Here is a 24,179-nt window from a genome sequence, read left to right as displayed (position 1 = left end):
ATATCTAATAAAAAATATCTCTTATTACTTAGTAGAACATACCTTACAGCAGGCACTTCAAGGATGTCCCATTCCACCGACATATAGAATTCAGATAAGTCTACTCCAACGGCCACAACATTGCTACCAGCTTTTTCGTCCATGTGTCGAAGGTCTACCTGATGTAGAAATCGAAAGAAAATATATTACATCCATTTGGTATTTTAATAATACACCATGTTAATAATGATTTTTATAAAAGTATTTTTGAGTTTAATTACCATCATCGTTTCATCGGAATAATAAACTTTAATAAAAATGTTCTCATGGTTAAAGATCATTACCTACCATATAATTTAAAAAAGAAGCAGATCAGAAAAATGTGTTGAAATTTGAAGAAATATAAAAGCTTTCAATAGTTTTTTTTTTACAGAAATAGAAATATTTTGATGTAAGGGAAATATATAATACAATAGATTGTTGTAATACAATAGACTGTTACTTGATTAAAAAGAGATAAGGAAAGGATAAAATTTTCAATTCTATAGATAATAAAGGGAAATTATCAATTGTATCACGAATGGGGAACTTTAATTATTTTGATTAAAGTTCAAAAATCGTTGATATTTGCAATGTTTTGAATTATATAAACTCAAATATATTCATAAAAATTATTGATGCAATATTTTTAGTTTATTTATGGTAAATGTGTTTGGCAAAGTAAATATTTTTATATGCCATAGAAGAAAAGTTACCCATTCGTGTTTTTTTAGTCATAAAAATTGTTTTAAAAAGTAATTAAAGTTTTTTTTTCTACAATATTTTCATTCAGGTTTACGAAATATATGGTTTAAGCATAATTAAGGCTCTTACTAATTATCTACGTACTTACAAAATGCATCAAGCAAAATAGTCTAACATTGAACATCAATTACATTAAACAAAATTACATGAATTTGCTAATATGTTAACTTTTATTAAAAAATAATACATATTTTTTAATGTCTTAGTAAAAATATAAAAAGGTCATTTGCTGTTAAAGTGTTTTAATTTTATAAAAATATATCAATGATTTGTACATTAATTTTATATTTAAACAATATATTTAAAAGAAGAAAGAAACTCGAAAAATTATATATATTTTTAAATCGTTGTATATTTTAACAATTATTAATGAATGCACACATGTTTTTAGTTTTGAGTAGCAAAGAGAGTTTCTAAAAAATATATTTTTGTATGAGATTATTTTAAGAAGTATAATAAAAATATATTTTGACGTTTATTTTTTTACCATAAATAAAAGCTTGCTCTTAAATACTTACGGTTTATTTTCAACGTGACAATTATTACTAAAAATAATAAAACATTTATTGCCAAAACTACTCATTATATTACAAAGCATTTCAAATATTTTTGTTCTATACAAAATAATGCAATTCAAAACACGTGTTTTGAATAGTATAAATTATCTAAATTATCTAAAAATCAAAGACATTCATCGTCAATCTAAAATATTTTATATGCACATATCAAACACAGCTAAAATGTTAAAAATGCGCTTTTAATATCTACAAAGCGTTAAAACATCAAGACATGTAAAGTAAAATATGTTACAAATATCTGAAAAACGTACAAAAAACATATCTTTATAAACATCATACATAATCTGAAAACACAAAAATGCTATTAAAATATGCAATTTAAAAAACATTTTTTAAAATATGGTTTATTTTTTTTCGTATTTTTTCTAATGGATATTTTTACTGCATCCAAAAAATACATATAGGAATGGATGGAAGTAAAAATTTAATAAAAAATACGTTTCGCAATTTTGATAGAGGTTTTCAACTATCTGAAAAAACCTCGTTTTGAAATTATTGAAAATAAACTTGTTTCTATATTGGAGATCCATTATTGAATCCTCGTTTAGGACATTTTTCTTCACTGAAATCTTTAAGGTGACTAAGGATGAACAAGGATAAGATGGATGTAGGATCATTCGTCACGCTTGCCAATACAAAGGACGTACTGAAGAACAACAATTATTTTAAATACTTTGCTTTAGATTTTTGGCAAAAATAACAACATTATTTTCTAAAATGGTATCTATCTTGGTTGCTCTTAGACAAGCGTTTACGGACGGCTTAAAGAGAAAAAATCACAATTTAGCATTCAATTATAAACATTGTATTTAATTTATTAAACATTTTTAATTTTATTTAAATTTAAGTTTGAATCTCAACTAGGAAGAGGGAATAAGTTTTTTAAAAACAATTTTGATAACAAAATAAAATATGCCTAAAAAAACTGATTTATTCGATTTAGTTTACTTTAAAATTGTAAAATGATAAAATTTTCTGTAATAGTTAATAAAATGCAAACCTATTACAGAAGTATTAATGGGGCCTTATATCATTAATTTACGTACATATAATATACGTAACTATACTTTAATATAATACGTAAATTACGTATATATAAAAGACATTAATATAATATATTATAAAGGATACGGATTTTTCAAATCATATTTGTCATAAAATAACAAAATATCAAATATTTTATTAGTTTTAAGTAATATTTACAATGTTCTTTGTGTGAACATTTAGAAATCTGATTAAATTATGAATTAATAAATTTTTGTACATCAGTATCCGAATGGAAAAAATCATCGATTTATAGAAATAAATTTATAAAACATTTCCTAAGCCAATTGTTGTTGTATAGGTACCATACTAATATAAGTTAAATAAAAATAAAGCTTTTTATAAAAATAAATATGAGATAATAATTTCACCATAAAAAGTATTATAGATAGTTAAACTACAATTTCGGGTAGCTAATTTTCCCAAGCAAATGTTTTTCAGTGCCATTTACGTTTGTCATTATTCTAAAATCATTATTATTGTTGGTTAAGTAAATAAATATTTGAATACTCTGTGTACACTCGTAGGGGTTGGTGGGTAATATATTTGTATTCATTTGTCAGAAATCCTCCGTTCTTCCAATACAAAATACCGCATTCATCTACATTTAGATGAGGGAGAAGTTACGGGGTGCCATCATCCCCAAAAGATATTCGCAAACAGAGTGGAACATTGATTGTACGGGTGATTTTTTGATTCAATGTAGGCAGTTATTTTAATTGAATATAATAATAAATACATTTCGCATTAAAATTAATTTAGAATTTAATATCGTGACGTTTAATTATTTCTCTGTTTCGAATCATATTACTACTATTACTCCAGTTTTCCGACAGTATCACTCAATTTCTCTGACAATTTAGCCTGAGTTGATGTATTATGATTTTCCATTCTAACTTACTAACTAATCAGTCTTTACAAACAATCTTGGCCTTATCTATATTCATGAATCTCCTCATACATAACCACCGATTATTCCAACTTATAACAACCTGACCACTTCGAAGTATTTGAAATATTTGATTATTTAGTATGTTTACATGATGCTGACCAAGTGAAAGGCTCAATGTCAACAAACAAAACATTTGCCGTAAATCATCATTTACCATTCATTCATCACCAATATGGAAATAATATATTTCAGAAAAAGTAAATGACATTAATCACGGATTTCTCGTTATATTCAAAATTAAAACTCTTGTCAATTCGTAATAGCAAACATTCCGCTATTTATTATAAATACATTAGTATTTTGTTAAAATTGATAAACCTATTACTTTTATGAACTGAACGAATATCGTTGCCATTTTTAATATTGAACCCTTATTGAAGTAAAAACATTTATTGGTTTTGGTGGACGGAAATTGATACCATGAGAAAAATAAAATATGTTTCAGTAAACATTTTAACAGCCCTGGTCCATAATGAAGGTTTCTTAAGACGAGAAGTTTAGGTAGAAGAAAGTGAACAGTGGAAGAGCCTGACGGGGATGATTTATTATCATTTGCAGCAATGCTCGCCAAATAAGGGATGATGGGGTGTTTTTCTTACATGCCTTTATCACGTGAACGGTTCCTAGTCATGTTTTTGGCCTATTTTTTGTCATTTAGTTCATTTGAAATACACGAAAAACGTCACAGCTTTTGGTTTATTTCTGTCTCTAACCCTATGGAAGTTGACTGAATTGAATTCGTTCCCAAAATTTATTTTAACTTTCAAAATCTTATTTCAATATAATATAATTATAATAATTGTACGATAAATACCTACTCAATATTAATATTTTTGACAAGATCATCTTATTTCAATTAAATATTATTATAATAATTGTACGACAAATATCCACATCATGTTAATATTTTTGACAAGATCAATTAATCGATAATTTGAGATGGTTAGAACAAATGGAATATTACAAAAATTACATTATTTTGTTTAAACATCCTACACATAATGCTAAGATTTTTTTCAGTAAATATATAACAAATATAATATCAATTCACTCATAACCTAATGGCTCTTTCAACATACACTTAAAAGGAAACTCGGTGTTAAAATATATTATTTTTATAAATATATTACTGATAAACTATAAAAATTATAGATCCTCAAGAGAACTAACACAAACTTGAACAAGTACGTGTATTAAACCCTGTGTGCCTTAGCTTTTTACACTATTATCCTTTTTATACTTGCTTTCTTCCTCCATTCCCTTTCCTCCATATCAGTAATGTTCTTCACTTTCAGCTCCATTACTTATATTATCTGTATTTTGTGAATTGTATCCTTTGCATCGCTTCAAGTATCAGGGGACCAGGAAAGATCATATTGCCAACATATACTCGTAATTAACGATTAAGTTATCAGCGTGTTGAACCATACGATCTTTAATGGACTATTATGTGTAGATAAAAGTAAAAAATATTTATATTTTGAAAATTTTAGTTACTTAATTTTACTAATTACTTTATCCATCAACGAAAAAAATCCACTTCTTTTCTTCTTTGTGTGCTATGTCAAGTCCCCCCGATGTTGACTATTACTTGAGAGTATGTGTCCCTATCTTGGGTAGCTCTGTCAGTAAAAAGTTATTCCACTTATCTTTAATTACGTACTCAATAATAATTGGCATTTTACTGAATCATCACCTCAATCATAAGTTTATGAGTTGATAAAATAAAAATATAAGTTGAATTTTATTGGAAAGGTGTAAGATATTTTTATTTAAACCCTTAAACCTTTTTTTTAATTAATATTTTAGAATTTTCTCAGTTTAACAAAAATTAATTGTATTTTTTGTGAACGCGGCCTGTTACCTTGTATTTTATATTCATGCTGATACATTATTTAAACTTGTTTTTATTGTGTTTGATTAGATCTGTTGGAGTTGTATTTTGTGTAAAAAGAAAACAAAAAGATAATAAAAATAATAAAAATAATACAGATATATTGATTTATTTGTTTATACTGTATGTGAACACAAACATTCCAAATAAAAAAGAAGCATAAAATAAAAACATTCATTACGCTACAAAAATATGTATTACCAATTAGGATTTTAAATAAATATTATTTAAAACAAGCATGCCACAACATTTATAAATAAATTAACATAAACCATGCCATAATTATATTGAGGCACATATCAGGCGACAAACATGCATAATTAATAAATAATTTATCAAACAAATATTACATGTTTAAACATATAGACTAACGGTCAGGGGTGCATTTATTTCAAAAGCTGAGAGTTGATTTTGATGGTCGTGCTCAAAAATTAATGTTAAAAGTTTAACTTTATAAAATAAAACAAACAAAATATGTTTTTAACCGCTTTATTTTAGGTAATTTTTCCAACCGGTTTCGATAAAAACCTTGTCATATTCAAGGATTGATATGTACTAAAAACTTAAAACTGTGAAATATTCATTGTTAGGTGAGTAGGTAGGATAAAGAATTGGTAATTAAGGGAGATTTGAAGTGAGAGGGGATGGAGGCGTTTTCATTCCTTTTATTTTTTATTTTCCTATTTTAAATATTTTCCCTATCGTGAGAAATAATAGAAACAAAAACTCCACTTTTCAATCCCCTTTCACTTAATTACTGACTCCTTTATCCCGCTTACTTACCTAACTACGAATATTTCACAGTTTTAAATTTAGCACAAATCCATCCTTAAAGATGAGAAGATGCTTGTCGAAACCGATTGCCGAAATCGTACCAAAAATAAAGATGGTGAAAAACAAAGATTCAGTTTTAATTTATAATGTTTTATACAATGTGCTACAAAGTATCTTCAAGAAACATTCAAGTAATTAATTTTGGACAAAGGACGAAAAAGGAAAGTTATGAATGTCTAAAAATAAAATAAAGTAAAGCGTGTGCATTTGATTAGTTTAATGGCGTGAAAAATCATATTCGTGCTGAAAAAATAATTAATCAACGACAAACAAATTAAAACATTTTACTAATATGTGAAAGTATAATTTTGGTTGTTTTTAATAAACAAGATGCAGATTGTACATATTTTTATACATATATTTTTAATATTTTTTAGAACAAGCACGGACCATGATTTTTTTAAATTTCTCCTAATGATCTAAGGATCTAGATAAACATCGATATATTAACACCAATACTTTACAAGCTATTAAGACTGTTGTCATAGTGTGTATGGAATATATTAAATATATTTAATATAGTATGTCCAAATGGAAAAGGTATAAAATCTGTGCGATTCCATAAGGGTGGATATTTGTAGGTTGATGTTAATATAATGAATGACGTATTTGTTCATTTTATCGTAGAAAATGTTTGTAAAATGTATCGTTGGATAGAATACTTGATTTGATGAAGCCTTATACTCTACTAATACGTTGTAATAATTCGCATTTATACTCAAAATTACATGCTCTATCTTCGACGATTTTTATTATTAAAAAAATGATAGTTATTGTTATTGGTCGTAGCATTCTATTCAATATCAATATATTTATAAATGCTAATGCTGTTAAAAATATATTAAAAGCGTTTTTATCATTGAAATGCTTAAGTATAGTAAATAAAGCTTTTTCTGTGAATTGTGCAGCCAACATGCGCCGTGAATAGGTTTTTTAACAAAACTTGATAGCGACAGTATTAAAATTTGATTATGTAAAATATGAGTGTAAAATGTAATTTCCCATCAAATAATATTCATATTTTTGGAATAGGAAATTAAATAATTAAATTCAAGTGTAAAATGGTTAGTGTAGGTTTAGACTCACGGGAAATTTTATTTGGTGGTTATCTCTTGCGGTTTGCTACGCAATTTCCATATCCGACCAAACGTTTCTAAATTTAATTAAAATGTCTATATTTAAAATGGTATATTGAAAATGAGTCATTCCATGAAAAAGTGTAAATGTTACATTTCCGTCTGGATTTAGTTTTGTTGAACTGAATTCGTATGAACCAGTATAAGCATGTCAGTTAGTATGTTGTGTGAGTTTAGTTATGTTAATGTTCGGTGAATTTGTTGTGATGCAATGTTGCTAAAATGTCAAAATTCTTAGCATAACAAATATTTTAACAAAAATAGCGACGAACCCTCTAAAACATTCGATCAATAATTTCATTCGTATTGCGTTTTCATTAAAAAAAATCACAAAGCTCGTAAAAACAAAACGATACAGCTCAATGAATTTTAAAGCTGAACATGATGCTGGTATGCACATTCCGCATAGGTGAATGATCAATCTATTGTATAACTTTTATTCTATTTCAAGATGCTAAGGAAATAAAAATGGTTTTCAAAGTGCAATGTGATATGACACGACGCCATTTTATACCTTTCCCAGTCCGGAAGCCGCTCTAACTATTAATTAATAATAATCTATATACACAACGGAGACGATCGCCAACCATAATAAGTAATACACGAGTCTAAGAACAATCACAAGGCATCAACCATTAACCACGCAGTCACGGGTTCGTTACAAGTCATCAGTACGCAAATTGTAAATGGAACCCTAAAAACAATGTTGACACAAGACACGCGATTCGAGAACAATGATTGGAAAGTAAACACACAAAACAAGGGATCGTGAAACATTACCAGAAATATCTCTGAAAGGCTCGCTGTTCCATACAATGTTTCTGTTCATTCATGCAATAAATGAAAGGAAATTGGTTTGAGAGAATGTTCGTGAAGAACTACGTATGCGCTTAGACATATTTTTTGTTACGTTTTCCAACTAAAGCCTCGTAAGTACAGTGGTATTGGTATTCGGATAGGCTCAGAGAAAGGTAAGATGAATTCTTTGCTTTATACCAAAAATAAATTTGAGCTCAATGTATTGATTGTTTTATGTTTTAAAAAATCATGCATCTTTGTATAAATTTGATGAAAACTGTATTTGGTTTTATGGATGTGTTTTCGCGTTTCCTGATCAACATTATTTTCAGTCGTGTAACAGAGATAACAATCACGATACCAATGAACACATCGATCATAAAGTACACTGATCATAGACAAACAGTCACATAATGGAATATTTGAAATCGATTGAGGTTTAAATCGAGCCAGCAAGCGGTTGCATAATGTTGCCATTCCCCAAGGCCGTCACCTTGAAGCCGTCGTAGGTCCAACTGCCTAACTTCAACACGCAGGTTTGCACGTCGTACGGAAAGAATTCAACGTCTATCGAGCAGGAGGACTTATACACGGCCGGCGGCTGCCAGACGACCATGCCGTTGTGGTAGACGGTCGCTTTGGTCATCAGAGTTACTTCGTAGTTGCCGTCGGCGCTGGAAGGGAAGCAGACATAACAATTTTGGATGTTTAGGTGGTGTTGTGATTGAGTTCAACTTTGTGAATTTCGTACCTAAGCATGTGTGGTGTTCTTATATTCTGGTGAAGTATCAGTGTAACAAATTTTTCACTTCATATTGGATGATTTACAAACGTTTCACAAAAAATAGGACGTTTTATTGTATTTTATAAAAAAATTAGAATTTTTAAAAATATTTTCATAGCATTTCATTTAACTTCAGTGTGAATACCTGTCTACATCTTTTTATTCTTAAGACTTGCAATTGCGTTAGTTATCAATTTGGCCACGATGCGCGGCGCGCTGTCATAGTCTGTAGGCGCGATGTGTAAGCTTTCAGACTTGTCAATACTTGTCATGAGTGCTACTTTGAATATATTTTAAAAAACTCACGGCAAGTAGTATTGAAAATCTTGTCTGAAAATTTCAGCACGCATCGCGCGCTAGACTATGACAGCGCGCCGCGCAGGCTTACCAACTTGACGACTAACGCACTTGCTAGGCTTAAGAATAAAATATGTGGGCAGGTATTCACACTGACGGTATATGTAGTCCTGATATGAATAAATTATTTATTTTTATTTTAAAAACATACTATATCAAATCCAACCTGTTTTGTAAAACGTCTAATTTGAAGTAAAAAAACCTGTTTATCGACATATCCAACGAATAACGTCGTATCTTCATACTTAAGAAACGCTAACCGCTTCTAAAAATATTCCTTGGACGTATCGATACGTGGATGGTATTTCATTAAATAATAAAATAAATGTAAATGTGTGGATGAAAATGTGATTAAAATTTAGTAATTGTTTACGGTGAAGTTTTCAAATGATCTATTATATTTAGAGTTGAGTGTTCAGGTGATGTAAATGGTATGGAAATAAGTATTTGTGTGATTTTAATATTATGTTTTGTTTAATAATCAAGTACTTATTATTTTTGTACTGAGCTACAAATAAGTAGTTTTTTCCCCAATATTTAACGTAGACAATAGTAAAGTCAGCGTATTAAAAGTTGCATAAAAAAAAGTGTAAAAATAAAATAACACGTGTCATCATTTCTCATTGTTAGATTCGCATTAATTATATAATATATTCTTACAAGCGTATTTCTGAGTAATTTAATCATGTGTTGATTACACTTTTGTATAATTTTCAGTCACTATATACAGGCAATATTCAGGGTACTGTAACACTTAATTATACGATGTAAAAAATAATATGAAATAGTGTGTCAAAAATTTAAGGAAATAATTTTGAGTTATTTTGAAAATTTCAAATATTAGGAAATGAAATGTGATAAGAATTAAAAATAATTTTGATAAATATTTGATACACAAATTTGTATCAATATTCTATTTTTACATCACATAATGAAGTGTCAAATTTCCTTAATGATCTATCTGTATAGTGGCCGAAATGTCACCAATAAGTATGATCAACACACGATATACTAAAATAGAAGTACGCTTATTAGGTTTAAGTTTGCTCGTTTGCACTCAACAAAACAATAAATGGTTTTGCAAATGGACGTTAACTGTACTTTGACAGATAAGCCTCGACTATGATGTTCTCATGTGTAATATAGAACAGTTGTTAGTATAAAGTGCTTAGAATTAAGCATCTTCATGATACAAGCCCAGATAAATGGACTTAATTACGTATTCTAGCCGTTTATTACACGGTATGCTGACGTGAGGCTAGTAAATTTTTACTACCCAAAACCTTTGTAATCACGAAGTATAAATAATAATCTTTAATTTAATGATTCTAACCTTATCTTAACTACAGACTATCTCAACTAAGGATTCTCTAATAAAGTATGTTAGTATAAGTTAAAATCTTAGTTTAATGAAATAATTTTACAATATTAAATAATTGAGAACCCAAGTTTGGAAGATCTGCGCTTCTATTGTATGATGATTAACGTATTTGGCTACCGTGCTGGAGGTCCTGCTTCAATTCTCAGGGGAGTCAGAATAAGTATTTTATTGACAAAATAATTTTAACTTAATACTACTCTAACTGATTCTAAAAAGGGAGGAATGATCAACCTCCTTTATATATTTAACGATAAAATTAACACTGCGTTGATACGATGCAGTGCCTTATGCATAATTGGGTGAGGATACTGTAGATATAGGTAAAAATAAGACAGAAGTAGAATGATTTGATGGTAATGACTTAACACAAATACAATTTAAAGAACCTGTCATTATTCCAAGGAATTTTTTTTTAAATTGTGAATTTATTTACCTAAAATTAATGACATATCTTAATGATAGGAAATTTTAATCACTCGTCAATCGGTGCCAGAGAAAAACAAAAATTAAAAAATATTTAAGAAATAAATACGTAAAATTATGTTAAATTCTGAATTTTTCAATCTATCTTTGTAGTGTAATACTTAAGGGGTATAGCTACAGTACCATATTCCAGGGTTCATTCCGAGGGGATGAACATAAATTCAATTGTTTTTTACTCTAATATTTATTTCACATTAACCATGAACTACAGTACTGATCACATTGCTTTTATATAATAAACAATCTAAATAACAATGCATAAATACGATTCAGTAATCTGTATACCATTGAACGCATTAAAAGGCTTTGAAAATGTATGAATTAGTTTTAAAAGACGTGATAGTTTATATAAAGAAAAATGACAATATTTGATAACATTTCATTTACATATATGTAAGTTTTTTTCATCGTTGTTCTACTCGTATTTCTTAGACTAATGGTCGTAACTTTGCAGAAGCGCGAGCAATTCTTTTTGCATACATTTTTTATGTTAGTTATTCAGTGGACCTAGAGTATATAAAAGTGTAGATTGGCTTTTATATAAAAGCTTTGTAGAATTGTTCTACTTAAGTACCTACGTGATAAAATTAGAAACCCTCATCAATGGATTTTAATTTAATCTGACTAGTGCCAATCTTACCTAACCAACCCAAATGTAAAAATTTGGGTAATTTATAAAAAAGTGCAATGCTTCCAGATTTCGATTAAAATTATTTATTTATTTTCTCAATCAAAAATCCATAAATGAAATTATCCATTTTTTACAAATTTACATTCAACATTGTATAAAATATTTTAACAATATAAATTCACAACATTTCGTATAATTTTTCATACTAAATTATACTTTAAACATAGAGATATTTAATATTACTTTCTTGACTTGTGACGTATTTTAAAATTGTAAAAGAAACTATTTTTTTTTAGAAAATCAAGGATTTTTTTTGACTGGAAGAATTTTATGCCCTACTTTTATACGAATATAAAAGCAGAAAAAAGTTATTAATATCTATATACAATACAGTATTTATAAATTTGCTCGTATTCACTAAACATTTTGAATGTTTGACGTGTAAAAGATACTCACTATTCTTCACCCGCACGGTTTTTTGAGGTGAAATATTTTTCTAAATAATATTTTATAATTAAGGATTACTTTGATATAAAAAGATATAATAATTTTAAAAAAAAATTTAAATTATAATTTATACCAAATAAGTAAATATGTGTAATAAATATCTTATCCTTTTGCTCTAAATTTAGATTTTGGGGTAATCTGACATCTAACAGCTTAGCTTCTACTCATACCCTAAAATATTATGTGAGCATAAAATCTATATCTAAAGGTATTAAATCCGTATTATTTCCTTAGTTTTGTTAACCAAAAAACTTAGCATTTTTCTAAAAAGGGTTTTTTTAAACGCTTTAATGGATTATGACGTAAATTTGAATTATGATATGATTTTAAAATAAAAGTTGATACAATTTGCAAATTTTAAGCTCATTACTACTCTTTAGGAAAACGTACTATTTATGAATGTACATATAAAATATTTACTTCAAAACTGCGTGTGTCTTGTTGCAGTTTTTTTTAAATGTTTTTTTGTTTGTTTTTAATCTAAAATAAATAAATACCTACCTTAATATTTTTTCAATTAAAATATTATCACGGGTACCTGTTTTATATAAAGTATTTGTAAAACCTTTTAAAAACCTTGAAATGTTAATTTAATGATTTGCCTACTGATTCCCTAAAAAAAAACTCTTTTTTTTTTAAGAACGTCTAAAATACATCAATTTTCCGGTAGTATCTGATATTTGTTATAACGTGCTCTGTAAGTTGCCTTTATAAATATGAAAAATTATTTTCCAATAAAGGTTTAAAAAAAGAAAGCAAGTTTTAGATATTTCTACTTAGTTTTATTAAATTACAACTATTTTTCAAGGTTAAAGAATCCTCATAACAAATTTTAATCAGATAAAGACAATTTTAAACTTTAAATCCAATATTTCAGATAAATGCTAATTTATCGAGATATTTATTATTTGCATTACATTTTCTTACTTTAAAGGATGCTTTAAAGAGCTGAAATGGTATTATAGACTTTAAGTCTATTAGATAATTAAAATTATAACTAGAAAATTTAACCAGGAAAGTTTTTTTTATCAATGTTTAATTCATATAAACTTTCAGTCCTCATTTATTTTTACCACAAATTTATCAATTCAAAAGCTTGTTTTTAGGCATGAAAGTAATGTATGAAAATATAGACTGTATTTTAGGCATTAGTAATCCCTTCCACTTATAGACTACAGCCGATTATCCTACGCAATCCACCCACATGGTTATTTGGATATATATAAAATCCTTTTACGAAATAAAATGAATATTTTAAATTTAAACGAAAGCAAACAATAACTGGAACTCCAATAAATAAATCCTTTCCGCTCATAATCAGTCCTTTCGAACGAAGTATTGTACACGTATATGGACATTGGATATTATGAGCAAGGTAAAAAAAGGAGTGCATTTTTTTCATGTAATTTCCGTACTGTAATAATTGTCAGCACGCTTGGCTACCGTTTTAGAGGTCCCAGGTTCGATTCCCAGGGGGGAGTCAAATAAATATAAGTGATTTTTTCACTCTAATATTTATTCAATATTACTCTGGACTGGTACCTGAAATGGAGGCCTGATCACCTTTCCTGCATGTGTTAACGATCAAGATAACACTACGTTTATATTATGCAGTGCCCTATACACAATTAGGATAAGGGTTTGAAGAAGATTTGAAGAATAAAAAAAAATGTGACGTTTAATGAATGAATATATTTTATTTATTTATGTACATTTTTTAAAATCAAATTAATGCGAACCATCGGATGATTTGTTATCTAACATATTATTTACACTCTGCTACTTCTGACCTAATGGGGGGTGGGGATGAATTTCTCACCCCTTCGCAGGTAAGAAGCTGTATCGGGAGAGATTTATTACCACTGTCTTATCGATTTCCTACATTCCTTTCTTATGTTTACACAATCGGCGAATGTAGTTGTATTCGAGCATCTCTTGTAACTGATTATATTGTAGTTGCGTTTCAATAATTCTCCTTGGCTATCTTTTTATCACGTTATTAAAACCTAGTCTAAAACACATTTCTAAAAAAGGTAAATATTTTGTTTTTAAAAAAATATCACTAAAATATAGTGAAAAAAAGGTACAACCTTGCTCTTAATTATAAAATGTAAGATAAAACACAATAAATTAATCTTAAATGTTACTTCATTATAAGTTATGTAGCCCTAACAAGCGTAATATTTACCTTATAAAAAATCTTATTTTGAAACATAGTATTTAATAACTGGAATTGTATTGTTTTGTAGAACTTTTTGGCAATCTTTATTTGTGATTAATTTGTGTTTTTTACAGTTAAGAGTTTGAATGAAAACTACAAGATGTCTATTTAACTTTTAAAGTTTGTCACAAGAAGTAAACGGTGTTGTTTACTTACGCAAGAAACCCGACGAATATTTTTTTTTTAAATCTCAAGCGAATCTTATTATCTATCTCCCGAACAAAAGTTTTTGGATGAGATTCAGAATACGAGGAGTAATTAAACATGTATCGAACTGTGAGGTCAATATGGTTCTCTGCCAAATACTCGACTCACAAAGTTTCTCAACATTCCCAGACGAAATAGTTTTCCCTTAATTTTCCAACTTCCCTGTATCGACTACTTTACTTTGCTCGACTATCGGGGCATTCACGTTCCTACAGTACATAAGTGAAATAAGACACACCAAATACGGTGACACAGAGAAGGATGTTATGTTTATAGTTTCTACAGTGTGCAGGTGAAATAAGACACAAAATTTGGTGACACAAAGAAAATATTATGTTTATATTTAGTACAATACGATATTTCACGTTAATTCTTGATCACTATTTTGGATTAATGTCAAGAGTGAAAGCAGGGTGATAGCAAAAGGGGTTTCTTATAATATCACTTTATTAACGGTTATACAATCATCAATATTTTAATTTGTTTAATTTATTATTATTATCATTTGTGTTTTTGCATCTACCAATTACAACTATTGTTCATTATCCACACCCAATGGTGCATTGGACACTGTAAAAAACGACGCAAGCGTTGTTGGCCGTTGATTTTATGAAGGCAGGGTGATCAACCCTGCGCCTTAGGTATCAGTTCAGGGTAGTATAAAATAAATATAAGAGTAAAAACACTTGTAATCTTATTGACTCCTGTAAGGAATCGAATTCGAGACCTCCAGCATGGTAGCCGAATGCGCTAACCACAAAATTATAGAGGCGAACTACAAACGATATAGTATTTGATTTCGTGATAATTCCTCCTTGTTATTTAATTAAAAATATTATTTTATGGAGAAAAATAAATTCTGATGAAAAAATAGTGGACCTAGACTGAGGAATCGAAGAAATCCCTGATAAATGGAGGCTACCTTCAGTTAGTTTTTATTTTTTATTTTTTTTATAGTATTGTGAAAGATGATTGGTTTTTGCGAGGTTTAAAATTAGACAGCTACAAGAGAAGTTGATAAGAGCTGATAAGTTAGGAAGGCTGTGGTGCTGTTGTTTGGAATGCAATAAAAAATACTATATTATTTATTTATCCAAAACCATCGAATGAATACTGTATTTTAAATTTGAGTTAATCAAGGAGCACGATGCTAAGCAATGAGAAGAACGAATAAATGATGCTAAGCAATGAGGAGACAATTGATTTATTCTTTCTTTCTGCCGACTCGAAGTATATTAATTAGCCGAGGCGAACAGACGTTAGAAAGCAAAATATTTGTGGGAAGTGTGAACAATACATAGGAAAAAATAACAACTGAACAATATTTTTTTAACCACGTTATATGTAAGTATACTTATTAAATTATGTAATAATTTTAGTGTTTTTATTTTATTGCACTTTTTAAAATTTTCAATAGAATATTATTATTTCAAGTATGAACTTTTTCAAATCACGAAAATCTATTAAATTTATACAGTATGTGAAAAGCTTAATATTGATTGTGAAATCATTCGTTCTTATTTTTCTAATAATTCCATTGTTAAGTTTGTTTCGTAATTTAAGTAAGGCGGCATATTTTTTATTTTGTTAGAGAAATGAGAATACCGTCAAGTTTTTCAATGAAACCAAACAAAATTAAGAAAATATTATAATAATATTTGATTTTTTTTCATATCTCAATTGAATAACTCATAAAATTACTTGTACTTCACGTTCAAATACACTGAATACTAATCCCGAACGTTATACACTGAGTATCATTATAACATTTTGAGAGATTTAATATCACACAAATTGATATGAGTACTAACGTATATCTGATTTTGATCGCGTATTTTGATGGAGTTTATAATGAATACTATTTTATTCACGCGATAAACGAAGTGATGCATTGGTAATGAATAAGTACGCGAGTAAGCATAAATTTCAAATATTAATACATTGATTTTATTTAGTGTAGATAATTGACGAAATAGTAAATTAATATTTACGCAATAAAATTAATGATATTTGATAGAGTGTGGGATTGACAGTAGTTGATGAGTATAAAATATGAAACATGGTCAATTAATAAAATAATCTTTTCACAATAAATAAGTGTGGTTGTAATAAATGTATTGTACATGTTGTATGGAGATGTAGTATGATAAAAGAGCTGTATTGAAAAGCACACAGTATTTTTGATGAAGTGTCAGGAAAAATATAACATTATTTACAGAAATAACAGCATATGTACAAGTACAAAATATGGCATAAGAATTAAAAATATTATTAAAACTAATGCCGTCTTCACCTGAAAGAAATGTATTAAGGAGAACCACTCTCACATAAGCTAGATAATAAATAAAAGCAAGCTTTAAATCAATCAAAATTGGCAAAAATCGACAAAACGTAGCTCGTATCTGAGTGATATTTGTAATTTTCAGTTTGTGTTCATACCAATGTAACCCAGATAATAGCTTCTGGAAAATAATAAAAAGGCCAAATTTCTCCAATCTACCGTGCAATCAATAATCCTCACAAACGATTTGCGTGGGTAGAAGATAAGCGGGTCGTGATATTAATGAGATTAAATTTTAAAAGAAAACACATGAAATTCAGTTTTATGGTATTAGTTGCACGAAATAATACATTATTTAATAACTTGATTATCGTGAATTTCTAAAACTATTATTTTTTATAAAAACATCTTAAAGCAATGGAAACATTTTGCGAGAAAACAACTTTTTTAACAGGACAGTAGAATAAAAACGTCTCTCTAGAATTCTCGATTTAGTTAGTTCGAGCTATTGGTTCAATTTTGTTAATTTCAGCTGTCTTTTGTTTACATTTAACAATTTCAGTCTCTGAAAACAGTCGAAGTTAAGCAAAAGGCAGCCGAAGCAAAAAAAATCAACTGCTCAGTTAAAAAGTAAATATAAAGGAGTCATTAAAGTCCACTGAAGAGTAAATATCAATTTTGTTTTCTTGGAAAGCTTGTTTCCAATCTCTACGGAGATATTTATAATCTAAAAAAAATAAACACATTTATAATACCACTTAATGAGTTTTATTTCATTACACACGACTAGTTTCGTAAAACTATAGGTGTTTTCCTATACAGGTGAATAGTAAAACTAACGATCAAATAAAATATTATTCAGGCATATAAAGAGGTTGGTACATTTATTATTATTTATAACATTACCAACCTCTATACATACCTGAATATATTTTTGTTGCTTGTTAGTTTCACTATTAACCTGTAGATGAAAACAACTGTAGTTTTCGAAACTAGTTGTGTTTAATGAAACAAAATTAATTAAATGGTATTATACAAGAGTTAATTATGTTTTTGAAATATATCAACATGTCATTCCTCAAAGTTAAAGCCGAATCGATAAAGATATTGATCTGTTTGATGGTGATTGATCAAGGCTGATCTAATTTCGATTTGAATAATTCCATGAATCCAGTTTTCAGAGTATTTATAGATTGATAACCGCTTATCTTCGACCACAGCTCCAATCGAAATACTAGATGTAAAGTAGATACACAATATGTACAGTTCAGAAAACAGTATTTACAGCATGAAGAATGACAGCTGTGGCTAAGGGGGTGTCAATGGAAAGCATTCCCCAACGGCCCTCGTCGCGGCCTTACCTTGAACCCATCGTACGTCCAACTACCGAACTTTAGCACGCAAGTCTGTTCGTCGAATGGGAAATACTCGACGTCTATCTCGCAGGACGATTTGTAGATGGCCGGAGGCTTCCATTCCACCAAGCCTTGGTGGTAGATGGTCGCTTTGGTCGCGAGTGTAACCTCGAAGTTGCCGTCAGCGCTGGAAGATAACATGGTTCTACTATGCTCTTTTAGACCGTCATTTCATGCAAACCTATACTTTATCTTCCTTCACACATAATACAATACAATTCTGAGGTGTGGGGACGAATTCTCGACCTCGGTCCATACATCCTCCTCCCCTCTCATTAATCTGCATAGAGTTTTTATTCCTTAAGAATAAATTAAAATTATTCTTCTATGCGCAGCTGATAAAGAGTCCCCCAGGACTCTATAACCGCAGCGAGTGGGTAGTAGGTTTAGAAAAAAAATACACATGGAATAAAATATCACTTATTGATACTCCAGAGCCAAGCAATAAATTAATAAATGACGAAAAAAAACCTAAATCTTGAACAAATATGAATAAATTATTCATAACGTTTGTAATGGATCACTCATTTGATATTTTATCAATAAATAATACAATAATTGACGCAAAACATATCGCTCACTCCTTTCAAGAACGTCATAAATCGAAAAACTTGATTTTTCAGGAGAAAGTTTTTAAAGTTTAAAAATATAATACAATGTATTAAAAATAAATATCAAGCCACTTATTGAAATTTTTACTGTGCAACAGATCTTTTAAGGTAAAACCTGAAGGTTTTTTCTCCATTAGAAAAATATTTAGTAAATTAATATAAATAATAAAACAATACCTTTTCTTCAAAATACAAAAACAACACTTTCTGCCCTGTAGCGGGTAAATATTAAGTTAAAAATATACCGCTTTTGCTGGGATATAGTACATTTTCTAGGCATTCCAAAAACATACACAACTGAAAATTGACGATTTTTGATTTATGACGTTCTTGAAAGGAGTGAGCGATATGTTAAAAATCTTTGCGATGAAAAATAAAAAAAAACTGATACAGAGCAATTCACCGTAATAATGAAAAATAATGTATACAGAAAATAAATATAGAAATATACTATCCATAATAATACATTAATCTTTTTCTAATTAACATTCATGGATTAAAACCAGAAAATATCTTATCTTAGAAAATATCTGAAGTCCGGTTGTATTCGTCATTTTATGCGAACCTATACTTTATCTTCCATTACACATTATACAATACACATTGAAAATAAACTTCAGTTATTGATACTCCAACGCCTATTTGTGTCGGGTTGTGGTCCCGTGGTTAGCGACGCGGACTCTTGAGTCAGAATTTCTCGGTTTGAAACCACTCTACCACAATTTTATACCTATTTCTAATAATGAGCCACTTAGGTTCACAGAAATAATATAAAATTGAATCATTTCTGTAAATAACAAATATTTCTCTTTTTTTAACTTAAAATTTTTTAAATTAATTTATAAATTATTAAAAAACGAAACCACACCAATATTTTTTTTACAATAAATGTAATGCATAACATATTTAGCGTTTTATTTATACAAATAAAATAATTTAAAAAAAAATCTCACAATAAAATTTAAAAAAATGATTACAGAGCAATATACCTTAATAATAAAAAATAAAGGATCTTCAAAATATTATCCAGAATAATACGTTCTTCTTTTCTAATAAAAGTTCATGGATTAAGAAAAAAATCTTTATCTGCAGTGCCAGTTGTTCATCCGCCATTTCATACAATCAAATACACATTATACAATACACATGGACAAAAAATTCACCCTAACGCCTATTAATAAATTTATAAATAAAGAAAAAATAAAATAACAATCTCGAACAAACATTTAAAAATATTCATAATGTACACATGTAATGTATCACTCCTTTCATATTATATTAATGAATAATACATTAATTAATTAAAAACATATAAAAACAATATTTTAAGTAAATGTTGTTGTTCACAAATGTGTATTATCTCCAAAAAGGAGATTTTTTTACATTATTTTTTTGACATCTCAACATAGATGAAGAAAAATATAGAAGTCTGGGTATTTATAGGACTTACGACCGCCATAGTCTTGGTTACCAAGCCTATGACGGTCGTAAGCCTTAAAGGCTCAGACTTCTATATTCTTCTTCATCGTGTTATATATAAAACCCTTATCCGCACCCAAATGGTGCATAGGGCACTGTCATATAAACGCAGTGTTATCTTGATCGTTTATACATGAAGGAAAGGTGATCAGCCCTCCGCTTCAGGTACCAGTCCATGGTAATTTTGAATAAATATTACAGTGAAAAAATCACTAATATTTATTTTACCCCCCTTGGGAATTGAGCCCGGAACCTCCAGAAAGGTAGCCGAGCGTGCTGACCATTACACTACGGAGGCGGACAAAATCTATGTTAAGATGTCAAAAAAAATTAAAAATATAAATGCTTTAAACCTCACAATTAAATTTAAAGAAAAAAGTGATCACAGAGCAATATACCATAATAATTAAATATAAATGATCTGTAAAACATAATCCAGAATAATACGTTCATCTTTTTCTAAAGAAAGTTCATGGATTAGGACTAAAAAATATCTTTATCCGGAGTTCCGGTTGTATATCCGGATTGTTATTGTTTTTCATTTCCGTTTAAGTATTTTCTGAATAGTTCTGATCCGTTATATTTCTTCTTTCGTTTTTCTTAAGCAAGTCTCTACGTGGACTGAATGGTGAAGTATCAAAAGGAGATACGTGTTATTGCCTTATTTTCTCTTTTATTTATACATCTGGATTTTAGTCACGATACAATCAAAGTAAGCACCTCAGGAGTATAATAGGCAAACTTGCTATCCGACATCGGATTAAATGCTCGGGTTATAGTGTTACATAAATGGCAGATAAAAAATATAATTAACTTAAAATAAAACCTTAAGAGTTTTTAAGAATAGTGCGCAATCTTTTCAAACGATGGAGTATTTTAGTTTCCTGATAATTTTTCCTTATTTTTTTATCTAAAATATTATTCTATTGATTATCTAGTGCTTATTTTATAAATGTATCTTCTTCTTCTTTTTGGCTCCAACTTATCATCTTATCACCTAATTGAAGTCAGCAAATCAAATTAGCATTGTTGCATACTTGTTATTTCAAAAAAATATTTCTTTATAATGCAAATTAACGTCTTGTTACGGGTTCTGGCTAGTGAGACGTTTATCAACAAAAAAAACTTTGTAGACTGTTGGAGATTCTTCGTCCTCTCGTTGTAGGTCTTTCTATTATATACAACGTCATCTAGACCATGATTTCGATTCATGATATATTCCTGTAGCATCCATGGGTTTGTCTTTTGAGGAAGATCCATGGCAATCGCCTAGTTTACAATATGTTCAAGGTCTCTACGTCCTATGTGCCTGTTTATTTTAAATATGTATGTATTAGTAAAAACATGTCTGCCACCCATCATAATATATGGAATCGAAAGTAGTGCGGACAACGTAGTCACAAAAAACGCGCTTAGAGTGTCGGAAATGAAGACTCTATGAAGCATATCTGGATTAGTCTACGAGACAGAATAAGGAACGCCAGGATAAGAGAAAAATGCGAGATCGAAGATGTCGTTAGGTGGGGAAGGCAACGAAGGCAAAATGGTATGCGCATGTGAGGATAATGGAACCATCCAGACTCCCCCACATCGCACTGTAGGGCCAACTCCAAGGAAGACGACTTCCAGGCAGACCACCAAAGTGATGGATCGACAGCTGGGAATCGACATCGCAGGAGGCTAATCCCTCTTAAAAACAGGCCACAAGGTCTACACCAAGCAGAAGAAAAAGAAAATTAATTTGTAAAAATAATAGACATTTTACCTCAAGTTGAGACATCTAAACGTATAATATTGATATCGTAGTCATACAGGAGAAAGTGACCAAGTGTATCTTTTGCAAAAACGTGACTCAATGACTATTTGATATCTTACTAGCTTAATATTGCCATGAAAAAAATCCCAAAGGATTTACAGTATCTACTCAATGAATTAGGGCCACGCAGAATTTCGCGCAATTTCTCAATTCAAACAGGAATAACTGAGAGAAAACCTTGAATAAAACAACATTGAATTTTATTTACACATGAACCTTTTATTTCGCTTAAATTATGCATATATTTTCATATAAATATAGTTAGTATTTAGTATTTCCACCTTTGGCAGAAATAACTGCCTCAATTCTTTTTGGCATACTTAAAATGCACTGTTTTCTCATGTTTTTTATTTCTTCGTCTTCTGACCAAATTTTTTGAATATTTTTTTAGACAGTCTACTGTCAGATTTGGAAATGAGTATACCTTATTTTTTAACATGCTCCATACGTTTTCTATAGGATTAAGGTCCGGAGAATTTCCAGGCCAGGGGAGCAAAGGCAGATTTTTGTTAGACAAAAATTTTATTATTGATTTAGCCCGATGGCAAGGTGCCCCATCCTGCATGAAATTTTGTAAAGGCTTAAATAATCCAGGTATATTTTACATATTATTGAAGGTAATATACATGATATTAGATGTCAATAGAAAACTTAAAGTATTTATGTAAAATAAATATAATAATCCAAAAGATTTCAGAGTATTCAAAAAAATAATGGGTGGCCCTAATTCATTGAGTAGATACTGTAAAACTAGGACGGATAGTATATTGATTTGTTAAAAATGACTAACTGCATTGGTGTTTATTTTCTTGCCATGCAAAAGTGACTAAAATGACCCTCCTGAACATTTTACGTTTTGGTATTTGGTCACTATTTCCTGTACGACTACGACATATTATATCATCCGTAGGATGAATAATCAAGTGTCTGATAAAATTACAAGTTGTTAAAAATGATTTTAACTAAGATTAAATGTATAAGAGATGTTTGACAAAACCCAATATAACATCCCCGTCAATCCAAATATTGGCTATAGGGTGTTTTGAAGGAATTATGACGGCACGTGATTAAGGACATGACGTATCGTTCGTGGTTACAGAAGCCGTCATGACGAATCACCGAATGATCCCTGGATACACCCTGTATTATTTGACGATCCCAGGGTATTCTGTTCGTGACTGGGCGCATCCCAATACGATTGAAATTTCACCACTCTCGCGATTGAGTTACATTGTTAGTGTCGGATTAATCGAGTTGTATTTTGAATTAAAATAATGATTACTCTACAGTCACGGATGTATTGTGCATGTCGATGTTTTGAATGGAATGCTGTGTTCATAATCAGGGTGTTACAATATAATAACACTCTGACTTATCAAATTTATAATATAGTTACAATATAATGAAATAAAACCACTTTGTTTTAGCCACTTTTTATTGGTACACTTTATCCAACCGGTTTCGACAAGAACCTTGTCATCATAAGGGTTTATGTACTAAATTCTAAAACATTGAAATACTCATAGTTATTTACCCTTCCCTTACCAAAAACTTCCACGCACTCCAAAAAAAATCGTTACAATTGTCTGTTGAGAATTTTTGGTTTTCTTTAGTTTTTTATCATACGACGTTTAACTGTTATTGACACACATACACACACACACATGCACATACACACGCACAAATGTGGATCTCATTGTGGATCTGACAGGTGCCATGGCCTAGTTGGGTAGACGCTCGACTGCGAAACTGGCGTCGCGGGTTCGATTACTGCCAATTGCAAAATGAAGATTTACTTTCAATTGGTCTGGATGTTTGTGATGTATTTTTTACATTTACCTTCCATATCCTTACTATCCTACCTGCAGACGAGCATAAAAAAAAACGATTTTCGGGTTATTCCTTCACAGAAAAGAATATAATAAAAACTATTTTTAATAGTTTTTATTCGGTGTAAAATTATTACTATTTTTGTCATAAAACTGTC

General features: G+C 29.4%; 1 protein-coding gene across 1 annotated transcript in view; it reads right to left on the bottom strand.

Moving 5' to 3' along the window:
• The window catches only part of LOC148300109 (acetylcholine receptor subunit alpha-like), an 83,141-nt gene that overhangs the window by 5,422 nt on the left and 53,540 nt on the right, over nt 1–24,179 (bottom strand). The window contains exons 2-3 of the mRNA XM_088275242.1: nt 18,233–18,413; nt 48–158 (exon numbers count right to left, since the gene is read on the bottom strand). Of these exons, the coding sequence (XP_088131368.1) occupies nt 48–158; nt 18,233–18,413 (292 nt within the window). The remainder of the gene's footprint in view (nt 1–47; nt 159–18,232; nt 18,414–24,179) is intronic.

This window comes from Brachycentrus maculatus, unplaced genomic scaffold (assembly GCF_059751285.1).
Source record: "Brachycentrus maculatus isolate JH-2025_06_01 unplaced genomic scaffold, ASM5975128v1 h1tg000828l, whole genome shotgun sequence".
In the NCBI taxonomy this organism is placed as follows: domain Eukaryota; kingdom Metazoa; phylum Arthropoda; class Insecta; order Trichoptera; family Brachycentridae; genus Brachycentrus; species Brachycentrus maculatus.
Note: the sequence above shows the minus strand (reverse complement) of the source record. Positions and strands in the feature narration are given on the sequence as shown.